This window comes from Neofelis nebulosa, chromosome 2 (genome assembly GCF_028018385.1).
Source record: "Neofelis nebulosa isolate mNeoNeb1 chromosome 2, mNeoNeb1.pri, whole genome shotgun sequence".
Classification (NCBI taxonomy): domain Eukaryota; kingdom Metazoa; phylum Chordata; class Mammalia; order Carnivora; family Felidae; genus Neofelis; species Neofelis nebulosa.
The window spans coordinates 58,548,732-58,567,602 of record NC_080783.1 but is presented as its reverse complement, the minus strand read 5'-3'; the positions used below and the strand labels follow the sequence as shown (position 1 = coordinate 58,567,602).

The 18,871-nt window shown below is 35.4% G+C and overlaps 1 protein-coding gene across 8 annotated transcripts in view; it reads right to left on the bottom strand.

The window, feature by feature from the left end:
• Positions 1–102: 102 nt before the first annotated feature.
• Positions 103–18,871, bottom strand: part of ATF2 (activating transcription factor 2) — an 83,380-nt gene continuing 64,611 nt past the window's right edge. For 6 of the 8 annotated variants that reach the window (XM_058713432.1, XM_058713448.1, XM_058713409.1 and 3 more), the window contains 3 exons: positions 15,800–16,006; positions 7,736–7,841; positions 103–2,678 (listed from right to left, as the gene is read on the bottom strand). In XM_058713432.1, the coding sequence (XP_058569415.1) occupies positions 2,452–2,678; positions 7,736–7,841; positions 15,800–16,006 (540 nt within the window). In that variant the 3' untranslated portion in view covers positions 103–2,451. Of the gene's footprint in view, positions 2,679–7,727; positions 7,842–15,289; positions 15,366–15,799; positions 16,007–18,871 lie in introns of those variants that run through there. The other 2 variants (XM_058713463.1, XM_058713454.1) reach the window with 2 other exon arrangements.

Here is an 18,871-nt window from a genome sequence, read left to right as displayed (position 1 = left end):
AAAGACTATCCGGTTCTTCTCAGGTAACAAACATCCTGAAGGGGGCGGAAAGCATATTACCAAGTGCTGTTACTTTACGAAAGAGAGGTAAGGACAAGCAAATTATGAACATAATTTAAAGATAGAATTTATTCTCTGATGGTTTACTCATGCAAACTGCACATAAAAGAAAGTAGTACAGTTTGTGTAACATTGCAAATGTAAGGACTCAAAATGCTAGGTACAGAAGTAGTGCGACATCCTGAAAGTCAAAATGGAATTTGTGTTTATACAACTAAGAATGATTTTCATTTGCTGAGCACAGACTGATTTACAATGAAAGTTTTGCTAACCTTGGTAAGTTCATTAACCGTTTACATGACTTCTTACATCTATGTAGTTTTATTTTACAGTTGCAAGAATTCCTGTTACCAAAAACTTTAACTTGCATAAATAATAAAATGAAAGAAAAATGTACTGAAGGACTTAGGAGAGTGAAAAGTTGAGGCTTTTCCTAACCCATCCAAACTTACAATAGAAAATTGCCTTCTTGCAGAATTCATATTTTGTGCCTTTGAGATCAACTCCTTAGCATAACTACGAGAAAATCATGATCAGAAATTCATTGCTTTAAATTACAAAATCAGTTAAAAATAAAAAAAATTTAGAAGTAGAATTATCAACTAAAAACGCTCACTCTTGATAAGCCAAACAATAAAAATCCTATTATCTTCATACTTAAAAGTCCTGAAATGTCATTTGTATAATTTGAATGTTTCCCAGTTTGGAACTTAGGCAGGTGGGATAGTTCCTTGAATTACCAAGGATATTCGATATAGGTTTTTAAAAGGTCAGTCTCGTTAGGAGATGGCACCGAGACATTCGTAAATAGTGTAGTATAGATGCAGAACAGACTACACAGCTTATTATAAATGCGTTACAGATATTTACATAATGGAATCCTGCTCGAATGCCAGAAGTTGCTACTGGGTAGGACTCGTAACTATTTTACAAAGTTTTCTTACACACGTCTACTACTTTATTTTTCACAATTGAGTCTATTTTAAAATATTGTACTGTATCTTGAACATAACTGGAGAATAAAAATAGATAATGGCACATTAGAAAACTCAGTATCCCACGGATGATTGGATAATGAGAAAAGTGTACCTACAATCATCTCCTCAGAAACAAACTACATCATGGAATGTTAGTTATCCAAGCCTGCACAGTAATGACATTTTAAATTGCAATCATCTATCGGCCAGCATCACACCGAAGGCATCGTTAAACATTCAAGCAAAGACTGCTGGCATAAACTATTGAAAGAAACATACACACATAACACACATACACACACACACACACTCTCTCTCGCTCTCTCTCACACACACACGCACTCTTGCTTCCCACATTATAATTACAATGTTCTAAAGATAGATACTGATTTTTTTTTTCCCACGAGAAACGTTATCAAAATTTGCTACTAAAAGATGACAGTGCTTTCACAAGAATAAGTACAAGTTAGCTTGCAAGTACAAGACAATGGGGGCAAACAGCCTTAAATTTTCTAAGTAATTTTTAGGCTTTTTCTGGCAACCACACCATACTTGATTATGCATAAACTTCTCAGTTTGTAACCTGAAATCTGCAAAAAAAACCCAAAACCTAATTTCAAAAAATTATTAGCTATCTGATAACCCTGTATCATAGATGATATAATTTCATGTTTTATTAGCCTCAAAACATAGGATTTAAAATACTGAATTTAAGACTTGAAAAATAGTCCTTTTGAAATGTTAGAGGATTCCAAAATTCCCGTCTACCTAAAATCTTAAAGAAAACGCACGACGAATGACCTTGATTTAGTTTGAGGGTGCATAAAAGCACTGTATGTCTTTTACCACGTTTCACTCACTTAAAAAGTGTTCTCTAATGTTCTTCCTTTTGCATAATGTGCAAAATAAAAGGCAAAAAGATTAAAAGCAAATTTCTATCTTTCTCTTGCTAGTGCTTTATGACCTTGTTAACATTACAAAGTCAACAGGGACGATGCAGAACTTTGGTATAAATGATATGACAATACTACCATCACAGTTGAGGGTAAGAGGTGGTCAAAAGAAATGGAAGTGGGAAGAGACTCAGTAACACCCCCATTTATTAAAACACCACCAAATTAAAAGTGAAATAAACCACAATGAATTATAATACAATTTACACATTGAGCACAGAAAATTAATAAATCTAACAATATTTATAAAAAAAGCAAAATCAGTCTTTTTCCAGAGACTAAAAACCGTTGTTCAGGCTGATCATCAACTGCCGCTACACCAACTTTAGAGCCAAATTTAATTTCAAGTAAAAAAAAAAATTTACAACCACAGATTTCGCATCAACGGAAACCGGTCTTTCCTTGATTTCCCTTTGAAGTCACTAATGAGTATCTAAAACTGCCGCACCGCAGGTTTTTAATCAACTTCCTGAGGGCTGTGACTGGGAGGCAGGAGCCATAACAATCTGCGACAGCGCGGGCTCTGTACTCTGGTCCGCCATCTGTGTGAGGACTGAGGTGGCCACAGCTTCGGCCTTGGAGGTTGAACTGACTCCATTGGATGTGCTGACAGAACTATGCTGAATAGCTTCAGGGTGCGGGCTGCTCGGCACTGACAGGTCTTCTGAACTATCGTCTTTATCAGCAGCTGAGCGGAAAAAAGAAGAATCACGGTTTCTTAAAAACAGCTGTAAGAATGTATCAGCAGGTTGTCAACACACAAGAGTAAAAAGTCAGGGTTTGACAAAAGCGGTTATTTAGATACGATGGTATGACTGGAACTGAGCAAACCAAAAGGTGGCTTTCCGATTATACCTGCAGCAGCTCAAATGAAGGCCTCGCCATGCACACGGAAGCATCTGCGTGCCCAGCTCACAGAACTGAGCCGAGGACGTGTTTGCTCAACAGTGTTAAGAAAAGTCAGGTAGGAATTTGGGAGACAGCCTCTTACAGATATAATCAGACCCTTACCAAGTAACGACAATTTAACACAACCGGTCTGTTTGCCTACATGCCATTCTTATTAAAAGATAAGAAAATTTATACCCACACGCATAAACAAAATGAATTCTTCCATACAAATTGCACTTTCAAATTACTCCCTCTGCATTCTCTAGAACTATATTTATTCTGGCTGACTTTCCATCGATGGCAGCAATGGGTGATTACAACACCTGACTCTAATGATGCATACACATGAGAATGAGCAATATTTAGAATCTAAATGCCACCAGCTGTTAGAGCTGCACGAATTAATTGGGATTCAAATAAAAAATTATATAAAACTCTAGAAACTACAATGGAAGATATTCAGAAAGAGGCATTCTGTGTACTTGTGAAAATCTACCAACTTTTAGGACTGAACGATGCATCTCCTACATCTTTCTCATTTTAACAGGATCAAATCCAATAATTTCATTTAGTGAAAAATCTGATACGCACACCACACCGGTAGTTACGGTGTACGTAACTTACAGAATGATAACACGGACCAATGATAACTGTGAACCTAGCCCCCAGCTTAAGAGAACACCGCCAATAACAATGATGCTTCGGGGCACCTGGGTGGCTCGTCGGTTAAGCGTCCGACTTCGGCTCAGGTCATGATCTCACGGTCCGTGAGTTCGAGCCCCGCATCAGGCTCTGTGCTGACAGCTCAGAGCCTGGAGCCTGTTTCAGATTCTGTGTCTCCCTCTCTCTCTGCTCCTCTCCTGTTCATGCTCTGTCTCTCTCTGTCTCAAAAATAAATAAACGTTAAAAAAAAAAATTAAAAAAAAAAAAAAAATGATGCTTCCTGGAGGCTCTTCTCCTCATCAAAGGTAATCACTGTTCTGATAGCTCTTTAGCCATTACCTTGTTTTTTGTTCGAAGTTTTACCAAATAGGTGTGCATCCCTAGAAAGTAGCATTTAACTTTTGAACATTCTGAACATTGTATCATACTGGATGTATTCTTTTGTACTTTTTTTTTATAGAGTTTATTTATTTTGAGAGACACAGAGCTGAGGTGGAGCAGAGAGAGGGAGAGAGAGAATCTCACGCAGGCTCTGCATTGTCAGTGAACAGCCCAATGTGGGGCTCGATCTCACAAACTGTGAGATCATGACCTGAGCCAAAACCAAGAGTCAGACGCCTAACCAACTGAGCCACCCAGAAACCCCTCGTTTTCTTTTCACTTGGCTTTAAAATAATTTTTATTTAGCGCTTAAAGGTAACAAGCGGGCTGTCAAATCTGACAATGCAGACTGGCCTGCTTACTGGTGGCCAGGTGCCTATTCTGAAAGTCCATTATTAAAAGACTGTGGACGCTATGAAGCAGGACTTATTCCATGATTTGTGATGCAGGAGATGGAGGAGGAGAAACCTGGCCAGCTTGATTTTAGTTCACATGAAACTCATTTTGAGAGTTTTCTGAAATACAGGACTTAAAGAATTTTGACAAGTTTGCCTCAAATCCATGCATTTTTTGGAAAGCAGTTTTTAAAAATATATTAATTAGAATCCCCTCTTCTCTATAAATCTCCTATCAATGCAAAATCACCCCTCAAGATATAATAAAAAAATCACAATAAACCTTTTAAAATTATATAAAGTAGAAAGGATCCTTTTCTGATGAAGCAATAACAAATGTTATAAAATATTTCTAATTCAGTTACATAGCCAACAGAACAGTTACGTGTTCAAGAAACCCAAACCCTGGCAATGGCACTCAAACTGACAAGAGTACAGTCCCCTTTACGTCTCTTCTTCAATATGAAAACAAACGGACCTTCCTCTCAATGTTAAGTTCTAGGGATACACCAGCTTTCAAAAATCAAGAGGCGAAGGTGCCTGGGTGGCTCAGTCAGTAGTGTCCAGCTCTTGATTTCTGCTCAGGTCACGATCTCACAGTTGAGCTGAGCGTGGAACCTGCTTAAGACTCTCTCTCCCTGCCCCTCCATACACACTCTCTCTCTCTCAAAATAACAAATTTAAAAATAAAGAGGCTGATCTATGATGAGAGGTCTAAGGAAATGTAAATACAGAGTGCAGGCAATGACAACATAAAACAGTAAATTTTAAAGACAAGTGCTGATCTCCAGACTTTCAGAATTAGGCAAAGCAAATCTTTAGGCTATACAAAGTACCAGGTACCGATTTATAAATGGCGTAATTATACATTCCATATGTAAAATACCTTTATACAGGGATATACCTGCACCTATGTCCACTTCTGGAAGGTGAGGAGAGAAAAATCACCAACATAACCATAAGCACTCGAAAGAGAAGAGTTCTTACTGCACTCACAGAGCCCTTTTCGGCCCTACTTAAAGCTAAAAAACCCCCAAGTGTTTGACAATTCACGCTCTGAAGTTTTCCACCTATGTTCATACATATTTTCATTAATGAAAATATAAGCTCTCAATTACATTTAGGGCCCAAAGGTTTCCTTCGCGCTTAAGATTACAGAAGCAAGTATAATACAATTTTAATTATGCTCCAAGATTTAGAAAATAGGAATTAATGGTAATAAGATCACTCTTGTGCTTTATTTTTCATAGAATCCAAACATCAAAAATATATTCCTATTTTCATTCATGTTTTATACTGTTTAAGGTGACCAACTGTCATGGTTTTCCCATGCCTGAGGGGTTTCATCCTAGGATGCACGGACTTTGATAATTAGAAGTGAGACCGTAGGGTGGTGTGCTTTTATACTGTCACCTTTATCTGAAAGATTTTTGTAATATTCATTAGTTTCTATTAAACCTTGACTTCACAAATGTTTTGAAAGTCTTAACTACTATTACAGTTCACCATCAGCAATAGCCGTGTGCTAAGACATGCATAGTGTTCAGTATTTGTGAACTTCCCCACATTTTCTCCAAGATATAAGTACTCACTTATTCAATCCATCTGCCTTGACGCTAAACAAAAGTCAGATTTTCTCCTTCAAACTTGAAAACAGAAATTACTTTACAATTTCTACAAAATCCAATTATCTCCCAAGAGCTAAAGAGAACTAATTTTATACTAAAACCGTATTTTACTTCCATTTGATTATCTAGAGGACTAGGTAGGAAAAAGGCAGGAATAGTTCCAAACGTCAAAAATGTGTTATTCATTTCCTGCAGTCTATACAACCTAGCATAATATGTATTTCCTAAAAATTTATTAATCTAGACTTTCAGTTTATTTAAGGGTATGGCACATAAACCCACACATTTATACCTTAAAAATATCTTTATAAATTGTTGCTTAAAATGAAAAATCGGCTTGCCTTTGCTGTGCACATGCTACCTTGATAAGAGATAAAACTGATGGGATTAAAAAATTGCAGATGAGATAAATTTTTAGTTGGATGCAACTGAAGAATTCATTTTCCTTCTAATTTTATAGACTCATTTGTATATTCTTTTTGAACTATCAAAATGCAAGAGCGCTCTCTTGTTAAGAAAATCATAGATGCATAATGCTGAACTCAGTAGCTTCTATCAGAAATTATGTTGTTAAGTCAGATGGGAGCCATAATGGCCTCATCCCTGCAGCAATCATTGTTAATACAAACCCCAAACATATTTCTATATGGTTCCAATTTACTCCACAATGTGTTTCACCATCCTGTGAAAATGACTAGATATCAAAGGACTGAGATTTATTTGCTCAAAACTGACAAAAATCAATGTTCTAAATATATATGGCAATAGAGAGTTGCTAAATCTACTGAATCTTTTAAATTAAAAAATATTGCCCATTCTGATGAAACTGCTTACAATGACTACAAGTAAAGATGGTGGCCATTAAGTTTTATCGTGAGCACCTGAGGAACTGTTTGCATCCAATACAAAATGTTTCTTTCTTTTGAATTACTGACACTGGCAAATTAAAATGAAGTGGATACATATGGTTGAAACAATCTTCACATTTACAAATATCCTGAAATATCACTAAATCATAAAAACAAAAGCTGTGGGTTATATATTATGAATGTTGCCTAATGCCTTCCCAGCTCTGTTACTTGTTACAAATTTGTGTACGATGGACAAAATTGGCCATTTATTCAAGAGTAACAGCTGGCTCCAATATTATGCATCTTATCAAAAAAGAAGGACATTACAAGAAAGAAAAAGCACAATTAACCTCTAAAATGCTGAAAAACAGAAGAATCTCATTTTGGGGAAAACATGTAAGAGGAAACTTAGAAGCAGATAATGTTAAGAAGTGTTCTACTGTAGCATTTTTATGACCAAAAGACTCAACATAAAGATTCACAACAATAAAAAAAAACTGCACAATGCTGGTATTTAAGAAAGAACAATAGGATCCGATACTGTAAATGGGCACTATGTATTGTTAAACGAAGATAGTTAATTAAAAAAAATTACTCAATGGAGGCTGGAAAAGAAGCAGTGTTTCACTCTGTCGTTCTAAGACCAACCGTTACCCTGGGAAGATGAAATACCATCAGTACTTAAGTATATTTTGAATTATTAACCCGTTTTGTTGATGTATAGTAATCCCTCGAAAAAAGGCTAGGAACAGGAAAATTCAAAAACTCTAGATTCTACAAAGTATATTCCCCGTTCCATAATAACCTTGCAGAAGTTCTGATATTTAATATTAAGTATTAGAACTGCAGCCTCTGTCTTTGTAACTGTAGCGTGGTTCACTCTGGCAGTATTTCACCGACGCAGCCTAAGGCTATAGGTGATGGCACATTACTCACTATGATAGCCAGATTTCTTCTGCATGGCGGTTACAGGGCAATCTTTATGAGCCAGAAGAAGCTGTTTCAGCTGTGCCACTTCATTTCTCAGCAGGGTGACTTCACTCTAGAGAAGAAACAACTTATGTACCTTAACAGCATCAGACTAAACGTTTCTTACTGCTGATAACAAGTGAAAATTAAGGATATCGGGTATCTCTAACAGAATATCAAGGAATAAACAAAATACACTGCTCGAGCAGGCTTAATCAGTACACATCAGTTTTTGTATTTTAGCATTTGTACAAAGACTGCAACTTCTATAAAAATTTAAATGAGGTAACAACATGACTGGATAACATATTTCAAAGTTTTTATGTTACCATTTGCCTTGGGACTGCTTATATATTACAGGTTACCTGCAGAAGGTATTTTTTAGTTATGTTGCATGCTCTTTTGATTATCTGAAAAATTAGAAACATCAAGGGAGTCAGAATGAATGTTCACTGTCTCTGTTCACTTGAAAGTGAAAAATTTATCCTGGAAACTCAATTAAGCAAGTTTCTGGTTTTCTGGAAACTATGAAAGCCTCCACAGAAGAAACCACAATAATCAAAGAATCATGGATACCTAAAATGCAACAAAGTACTGTGTTGGACACGGAACCAATGATAGTAGATATAATATCTAGATGACTTAGTTGCCCTTGATCTAGGTAATCTGTACACATCTAAATTTAAATCTGATAAATTAATGGTGATTTGTCCTAGTCCTTATTTAAAAATGAGCACTTCACAGCCTTTGTTTTGGAGGCGTTAATCTGGTAGATTCTATATTAAAAAGTTCCAAATTAAGGGAGTCCATTTAATTCCCTTGGGTCACCCCCAAATATTAAAGATGCAGAAGTTAGTGATAATTACCAATACTCCAGAGTGAGTCATAATATGAATTTAATAAAATGGTAGGAAAACTTAATTTACAAACACATCTACTTATTTGGACTCACATTACCCTTAAGTAACCCGAAATTAAATAAAGAAATATAACAAGCATGTGTACGTAAAAGCTCAGGAACCTTGTTTTCCACCCCTTGGTCTCTTAACCAGGAAGCTGAATGTAGAATTATTTAGAAGATTAGACTCATTAGATCCTATTAACTGATCAATGACAGAAATAGAAAAATCCAAAGAATGAAACTTAAGCAAGTCTCTTGGGCCAAATAGTTTCTCGCACCCCCACAACAACAAATTGCAACAATGCATTAAAGCACAGAACAAAAATTGATGCTCACAATAACTCGGAACATTAAAAGGCTAAATTGTGTTTAAAATATTGTATTTGAGACAAGAATGGGTGTATGGTGATGAAAATATAAGAGGGAAATTTTTAGTTTCACTTAAAAAAAATAAGCTGCTTATTAGAAAACTCATTTCTCTGTAATACTGCAGTCATCAGCGTCAATACTATAAATTATAGCTCTTTATTAATGACACCAAGCATGAGAAACCACGTTATGAAGAACCTAATATATATTTTCCAAAATTCCTCCCTCCCTGCTGCATCAGCTTGATTTTGAGATCCATGTCTAATAAGTTTCTCTCATTAATTTCTGTAATATGAAATAGGGTTGGATATGTATTTTTAGCCCAGAATATATAGTATAATCTTATAATAATCTCTTATAATCAGGTACCTGTGACCACCCTTTCACATTAGTTTGAACCTATGAAAAAAAATACTTAATTGTTCTGAACTACACAAACGGAAGTTCTTGTGAATACACACTATTTTCTCTACCTAGAAAAGCTTTCCTCTCCTTTTTCTCATCTTGCTAATTTTTTCACTCATCTTTAAGAGTCCACTCAGTATAAATTTGGATAGGAAAATAAGTTAGGAGTCCATTTCTGTGTTCCCAGAGCCATACATACATACGTGTGCGCATTTACGTAGTATCCACCACACCAGGATTGTTAATTTTTGGTTTACTTGTTCATCACCTCTGCCAGATTGGGATTATCTGGCTCTCTGTATCCCCAGAGTACAGCACACAGCCTAGTATGGAGTACTATTTAGTACTATTCTAGAGAGAACCACGGTAATTCTATGTCCAGGGGAGGGTTAAAAAATACCAAAGAAGGTGAAATGAAATTGCTTAAATAATATAAAGTTGGTCAGAGGTCCCGATTTCCTTATTTATGCCCACAACCTCACCAACACAGCTACACTGTTAATTCTTCTCAGACATAAAATGAAAATTGGCATATTTTACAGTATCATCTCACAGAATTTAAAAAATCACAAATGCCCTCTCTCCTAAATATTCTATATAGACATTCATCATAAACCATGTTATGATTTTTTTTTTTTTTTTTAGGCAAAGTAAAACATTTTTGGTAAGACAGATGCTGAAAAAAAACTGTTATTCTGGTCTAAAAGTAAATTACTTTGGCATTGTCTGTACCATTGCTTCATTCCATCTGTAGCTACTCAAAGGTTAATTACATACTAATGAACAATTCTTTTTTAGTTTATATGAGTAATCTATTAAAGGTTTTCATTGATCACTGGCTATAGATTGAGGACCAAGTATTCCATAAATTTATGATCTTTGGCTTTTCAGTTTAGACACTACCCCTCCAAATTAAATAAGGGAGTTTCTCATTGCTAAAGGTACGATTTTCCTCATGTTTAGTCTTCACAAAAATCAATGATTAAGTATCAAGATTCCCCTCACACAGTTCCAAGGACTGTCATGGATGCAAAAGCTTACACTTGAGAATGAAATATTTAACTTATGTCTATGACGATAGAAGAAGAAAAAAAAGTATTTTGGAAATACTTTGTGAAATGAATGGGAATGACCCTTTTCTCATTCTCCTTAGTCTCATACTTTATTTCATGTCAGTCTCCTCTGATAGACCACAAATTCTGTAAGTGCAAGGACAATGTCTTTTTCACTGTTGTATCTCCTGTGTCTAATAACATGCTCTGCACACAATAGATGCTTAACGACAGAATGAATAATAAATAACTAGCATTTGCATAGTGTCGTTATAATAGACTTCTCTGTACTCTCTCTCTCATTTGATCTTCATAATAGTACTTATTCTAGGAGTATGACAGATGGGGAAGTAAAGGCTCAAAGATTTTTAGCAAGGCCTACTAAAACGAAGAACCAGGTCTCAGGCTCATAGTAAAATGCATGAAGTAGAGGTGGTATCACTATCACCCTTTCCCCCTCTACAGCGGAATTTAACACTCAGGGGAAAAGAAGGAAGGCGGTGATAGCACACAATACTTCCCCGCCACACCCCCACCTTGGTATTAAAACAAACAGGTATAGTATTTTCCAACTGTCACTATTCCTTCCTATTTCAAGGGATAAATACTGAAATAAAATATTGTTTAGGTGTCAGAAATAAAAGGTTTGATTCTATTCCCTTTTAAGTCAACAAAGCAATAACAAAACCTTTTCCGTGTCATCATTAACTTATGAGTGAAGTCTTCCAAGTACCCAGCTATGAAACAATGCTTCCATTTTTAAAAAAACTTACTAAGCTTCTACTCCACACACATTTTGCAACACTTAAGTTTCAAAAGCAAAATCCACGACAAAAACTCCCAAGTTTTATATCAGAATAACTGTTAAGGAGCTACGGTGAGTAAAGAATCTGTCTTTGTCCACAAAGGAAACAGGGTGAAATTGTAAACTGACAACAAAATTTCAAAATGTGAGTATAACTGAAAAGCAAAGTCATGAAGAGGTAGAAACTCTTTCAAGTAAAAGACCACAAAAATCACATATTACCTTTAAAAATATAATAATTTATAACCAACAGTATCCAAGTTTTGGTCTAGATTACCATGTCTCCAATTCAACTTCATGATATTGCCTTTTAGCAGCAATTTTAGAAGGCTAAAATATTAAATTCAGTGAGTGGGGCAAGAAGATTGAATAATTAACATGTTCTTTAAAACCTAATATGTATTTGGTAAAAATATGAACAGTCACACCTCAACACTCATTAAAATTTATTTATAATATATAAGTAACCATGGGTCATTACTGCCCACTATACTGATTAGCTACGCCTGTATGTCACGTGAAGGATTATTAAGGAAATGTAGAATTGATGAATGTTTTCACATAAAGTAGAGTTTAATTATTTCTCTGACATTCAATTTTCTTTACAAGTCATTCTGTTCTTCACAGTTAACAGTTTTGCTGTTGGGAGACTGAAAGTTTTCCTCCCTGAATCCAGGTTAACTCTTTACATTCTGAAAATCAGAATCTGTCCCTTTTTAGAACTGCTATTTTATTTGATAACTAAAAAACAATGAATAAAAACTATATAGCCACTTGAAACAATTACTGAAGCATACTTTATTCCCAAATCGTTCATGCTTCTCAAAAGCCTTTTCACCACTGTTACATCCTGGTGCAGGTCATTCTTAAAATTCCACTTATATTTAGGGATTCATTCCTATAGTGATTTCCATATCTACACATTTATTCATCTAACTATAAACTTTTTATTAATGAAAAAGTTATGCTCCAACTATTTTTTGAGTAATTTAGTGAGGTGACATTCCATGAGCTAGAATTAACCATTTTTTAAAAATGTTATTAATTATTTTGAGAGAGAGGGAGACAGAACATCAGCGGGGGAGCAGCAGAGACAGAGAGGGAGACACAGAACCCGAGGCAGGTTCCAGGCTCTGAGCTGTCAGCACAGAGCCCGAAGCAGGGCTTGAACCCACAATCTGCAAGATCACGACCTGAGTCGAAGTCAGACACTTAACCGACTGAGCCACCCAGGCACCCCTAGAATTAACCATTTTAAAGTGAACAAGTCAGTGCGCCTGGGTGGCTCAGTTGGTTAAGCATCCGACTCTTGATTTCAACTCAGGTCATGATCTCATGGTTTGTGAGATCAAGCCCTACATGGGGCTCTACTGTCAGGAATCCCTGCTTGGGATTCTCTCTCCTCTCTCTCTGCTTCGCTCACATGTGCACTCTCTGTCAAAATAAACAAACAACAACAAAAATAAAGTGAACAATTCAGTGGTGTTCAGTACGTTTACAATGCTGTGTAGCCACCTCTCCCAATCTGGTGATAAAACACTTCTGTCACTCCAAAGTAAAACTCCTTACCCATTAACCAGTTTCTCCCTATTTCCTCCTCCCCATGTCACTGGTAACCACCAATCTGCATTTGTCTCTATGGATTTCTCTCCTCTAAATATTTCATACAAACGGAGTCACACGTGACTTTGTTTCTGGCTTCTTTCACTTAAGCATGTTTTGAGGTTCATACACATTCTGTACTCTCACTCCTTTTTATGGCTGAATAATATTCTACTGTGCATATATAACATAACTGCCCCACTCACTTTCTTTCTTTTTACCCCTAATAATATATTACAGATTATTTCCCAGGTTGATACATACATACGAACTTCATTCTTAAGCATTTTAAAAAACATCCCTGATAACACATCATTTCACCTATCTTCACATTCTGATATGCATTTCTAAAACTAAGAACACTTTCTTATCTAACCATGAAGCCATCATCACTTAGTTTTTAATGATTAAACATATGGATTTTACTTTTCTGTTTGTAATTTGAAGTATTAACTAACGTCCTATTAAACTGTAGCAGTTAATTTAGGAATTTCTTTAATTTGACTTCAATTTAAAAGATTCATGCTTTCAAAATGATACGTTTGTTAACTTTTACTGAGGTGATAAATCTTGCCTTTATTCCTCCAATCAAGAACTTTCTACCCAGATTAGGAAAACATAAAATATATTTTAAGATAATGACATTTAATCATAGTTTGTATGGTAGAAAAAAAACATGAGATGAATGAAGTAAGGATTACATACATTTGTCTCGAATGTTGAATTTTCCAAGGTTTTCTGAAATAACAAAGCACTGTTGCTATTGATAATGGTGATCAGTGCTGCAATACAATTAAGGAAATAGCAATATTTCATTAAAGCTGTTAGTACTACCACACCTTGGGTCACAGCAGAAAACTGGCCCAATCTGAAGTCCAAGAATACCCTGTAGATACCATATATTTCTATACCACTTTAAAGTTTTCAAACATTTTTACTTCTTAAATAGAATAAGCCAAATTAGGAAAATATTGACCAATTTAAGATTTAAAATTTATGTACTTAAAAATTCTTGCACTTATTCTAATTCAAATGATTTGTGCAAAAAACCCTCAAGAGAAGTAGGATCAGCAGGCATTATCTCTGTTCTATGTGTAAGGCAATGGAGGCTAACAGAGAATGACATGCTTCATGTACAACTAAAAAACAGCCATTCATTTAGAAGAATAATCTTGTTAAGAACAGAAAGGAAACAGATACACCTAAATCATTTCGTTAATGTAACATATTTGAAACTTTAAATTAGTACCTATAATCTGTTTCATTTTATTTAAGAGGACAGAAAATCATAAATATCATGTTTTTTTCCTAAAAAGTTATGAAAATAGTTTTAATATGATTTTTATTTTATGGAGAGAGAATCTTTAAGTTTACTTATTTTGAGAGACAAAGCATGAGTGGGGCAGGGTCAGAAAGGGAGAGAGAATCCTCAGCAGCGCAATCTCAGTGCAGACCCTGCCGGATCCCATGGTTTGTGAATTCATGACCTGAGCTGAAATCAAGGGTCAGGTGCTTAGCTGACTTGAGCCACCCAGGTGTCCCTAGAGGAAGGGATTAGGGGGAGAGGGGGAGGCAGGGAGGGAGAGGGAATGAATCTTAAGCAGGCTCCATGCTTAGCACGGAGCCCAGCACAGGGCTCGCTCCCCATGACTCTGAGATCATGACCTGAGCTGAAATCAAGAGTTGGATTGAAAATAGTTCTTGATTAAGAATTTACCAGATGATGATAATATATGTTTAAGATAACCTAGTATGTATTTAAAGTCTCTGTGATGTGGTAAATGTTTAGATTTTTTTCTAAATGGTTAAAATGGCTAAAAATAAATTTTTCAAGACAAATTTATTTGTTCTTGAGCTCATTCCATCAACATCCAAAGCACAATAGAGAATTTTAAAAGATGACTGCTTCACATATGAAAAAATTTTTATAAAATTTACGTTAGGTTAAATACTTTGTCTGATGTTAAAAACTTTTTCCAAAGTACTGAAACAGACATTAATACTGGTGACATCTTTAAAGATAGATTTAATAAGAGAGCAAGTCTCCCCATCAATTATGATTATAAAGAAAGATTCGTTTTTAACTGGGAAAGGATGACTCAAAAGACTGACCGGTAACAAGTACAATTCACTGACATCAATTTTCTAGTTGATGCTCATCGTTTTCCCGGAGAATATTCACAACATTAAAACAAAAACAAAAGGAAGAAAAGAAAAAAAGAGCATGAAGGAAATCGACTTGGTACCGACACCATCACTGTAAATCTTACCAAAGACTCAACAGGAAAGAGCTTTAAAACCTTTATATCCCATGAGGTTCCTAAGAAACCTGTCTGCGGTGAACTGGCAGGTAGAAATGATTTCTACTGCCACTGGCCATATTGTACCTGTTCTGTGGATAATCAGAGCCCTTCAGTTTCCAAGGCTGTCAATCTGACACCTTTTCCGAGCACTATATTCACTCTAAATAAACAAAACAAAATTTATAATTCAAAGAACAAAAGAAATTAAGAACAAAAAATGCTACTAAAGCAACTTTACAGCTGTGACAGAAACCAAAAAATAAGAAAAATGAAATACCAGTGGTATTTTAAATTTCAAGGTTCTTTGTTTGAACTTTATACCACAACTTTATAAAGTTTAAGCAAGATAGTTTTGGTACTTTTGTATCACACAAGAACTTATATTTAACATTTCTTCATAGTGTCAGTGTTTAAAGTGTTATAATCCTTCATCTCAGTATTCAAATAGGTTTATAAAACTATGCTTTAACTACAGATTCCACACACACCCAATATTGTGTGCTTAAATGTCTGGATGGCTAACTGGAAAAAATAGGGAAGAGCTAAGTTCACAATTACTAAAAATAAGACAACATTTACATATATGCACCTTACCTGCAGTTGACCGTTTAATGAACTCAAGTCTTCTGCTTTCTTCTCTAAAGACTGAACCCAGACTTTCCTTTTTTGTCGGCATCTTGATGCTGCTGCTCTATTTCGCTCTAGAAATTTCCTCCTTTTTTCATCAGGATCTTCATTAGCTGCTCTTCTTCGACGACCGCTTGTATTTTGGGTCTGTGGAGTTGTGTGAGCTGGAGAAGCCTATAATAAACACAAATGGAAGCTTTTTATGTTTGTAGCTGTGAGCGAGAACATAGGCAGTAAAGGGTTGCTACTATATTTTCTAAGTCTCATTGTATATTATCAATATTTAGGGGTGACATGAAAATCACCCTGCAGTTTAACAAATTCCTTGAAATAAATAAGCCCTGCTAAAAAAATAAGATTCTCACTTTTTCACTACCATAGTGACTATATTTAAAGTTTGTATAACATTTTCATTTATACAGAAATAATGTGGAAAACTTGAAAACATAATACAAATGAACACGTATAGATCTTGTGTTTTTCCAACTTTTTTTTTCAATATATGAAGTTTATTGTCAAATTGGTTTCCATACAACACCCAGTGCTCATCCCAAAAGGTGCCCTCCTCAATACCCATCACCCACCCTCCCCTCCCTCCCACCTCCCATCAACCCTCAGTTTGTTCTGTTTTTGAGAGTCTCTTATGCTTTGGCTCTCTCCCACTCTAACCTCTTTTTTTTTTTTTTCTTTTTTCCTTCCCCTCCCCCATGGGTTTCTGTTAAGTTTCTCAGGATCCACGTAAGAGTGAAAACATATGGTATCTGTCTTTCTCTGTATGGCTTATTTCACTTAGCATCACACTCTCCAGACCAATCCAAGTTGCTACAAAGGGCCTATTTCATTCTTTCTCATTGCCACGTGGTACTCCATTGTGTGTATAAACCACAATTTCTTTATCCATTCATCAGCTGATGGACATTTAGGCTCTTTCCATAATTTGGCTATTGTTGAGAGGGCTGCTATAAACATTGGGGTACAAGTGCCCCTATGCATCAGCACTCCTGTAGCCCTTGGGTAAATTCCTAGCAGTGCTATTGCTGGGTCATAGGGTAGGTCTATTTTTAATTTTCTGAGGAACCTCCACACTGTTTTCCAGAGCGGCCGCACCAGTTTGCATTCCCACCAACAGTGCAAGAGGGTTCCCGTTTCTCCACATCCTCGCCAGCATCTATAGTCTCCTCCAACTTTACTTTTTAACATCATGGTATTATACAATCCTTTGAAAAACTGTGAAGTACTAAAGGAAAAAATTTAATAACTTACTTAAATTCACTATGACAAAACCGTTTTCTTACTATTTTTGAAGTAAAATTTTAAAAATAAAAAATAGTAAAATTTTCTTTTAAAAATTGGTTTCTCTAAAATTGCGGAGTAAAAGTACAGTAGTGCCCCTTATCAGTAGGGGATGCGTTCCAAGACTCCTGTGGATGCCTGAAGCCACGGAGAGTAGCAAACCCAATATATACTACGTTTTTTCCTATGAATATATACCTATTACAAGGTTTAATTTATAAATTAGGTATAGTGTGAGATCAAAAATAACTCATAATAAAACAGAACAATTATAACAATATACTGTAATAAAAGTTACGTGAATGTGGTCTCTCTTGCTTTTAAAATATTCGTACTATACTCACCCTTCTCGTGATGATACGAGGTAAAACGTTTATGTGATGATGTGACGTAAGGTGGATGATAAAGACACTGTGGCATAGTGCTAGGCTACTAGTAATGAGCCTTCTAGCAATCTGTCAGAGGGAGGACCATCTTCTGAGCCATGGTTGACTGTGTGTAACTGAAAGCACGAAAGCTAAACCGTGGGACGAGGGAACTACTGGATATACATAGTTTGGTACACTCCGCTTTCCTTCAATTTGTGAAATTTAGGGTCAGGTTCACATGATTATTAATGTTCATCTTCCTGGTGGGCAGAATCTCACGGGAGTCTAAATTTTAATTTTAACTGGTTCCCCTTGCTCAACGGATCTGCCTAGTTGTCTAAGATCAGCCAGGGACAGAAATTTTCAGTCAGTCACTAGTGATACTGTCTAGTATCTGGGGCTATAGAACGATAAGCATTTCTAAGTCTTTCTTAAATCCCAAAATCATGCCATGGAACACCTGAACTTGGGAAACAGGAAACAACGAACCCCTGGAAATAGTGCAAAGGAAATAGCACTTTGTGACTACAGGTACGTGACCCAAAGAAGCCTGAAAACAATCTTTTTGCCTAATATGAATTACATTCCAAAATGGGGTGAATAAATAAAATTTCTACCTTCTAATCTACATAATAAGCAATAATCTTATATATAAGCTCAATCAAGGTAAGCTCTGCAGGGAAATCATCAAACTACTTCTCACTCGACAAACTCCAAAACCACAGGTTCTCATTTAATTTCTTTTCCAAATAACTAGCATTAAAAATTATGAGGGTAATTTAACTTACACTGTATTTTAATTGTAATAAAGATTAAGTATTAAATTAGATCATTTATTTTACGTACATAATTGCAAGTTAATCTTTTAGAAAAATATTCTATGGCTGGTTTCAAGAATGGCAACCTTGAAATATTTTCTTGTCTTCATCCTCTTAACTTATTGATAATAGCAGGTTTTTTCTTTTACTCATTTGGCTGAATAGGAAAGAACAGGTTTGTTTGTTTTTTTTTAAATTTACAAGTCAGTTATTACAGCAAAGGCTAATCACAAGTATTAGAAGCAGAAACTAATACAGAGTTACATTTGTACATTTTTACACCTCACAATTTAAGGCTACTTAAAAACATACTCCTCCTTCTCTCCTTTCTTTCAGTGATCCATTCATTACACATCATTAAAAAGAACACAGGAACTATCCTAGAAACTAGAAATACAATAGTAAACAAACATAAAGTCCTGCCTTATGAAGCTGTCATCCAATATGATATAAAGATACAAAAAAAATTAGATCCAGGGAAATAATGGTTAGCTTTATATAGAAATTATATAAAAATTTATATTTTTATAGTTATATAGAAGTTATATAGAAATTATTAT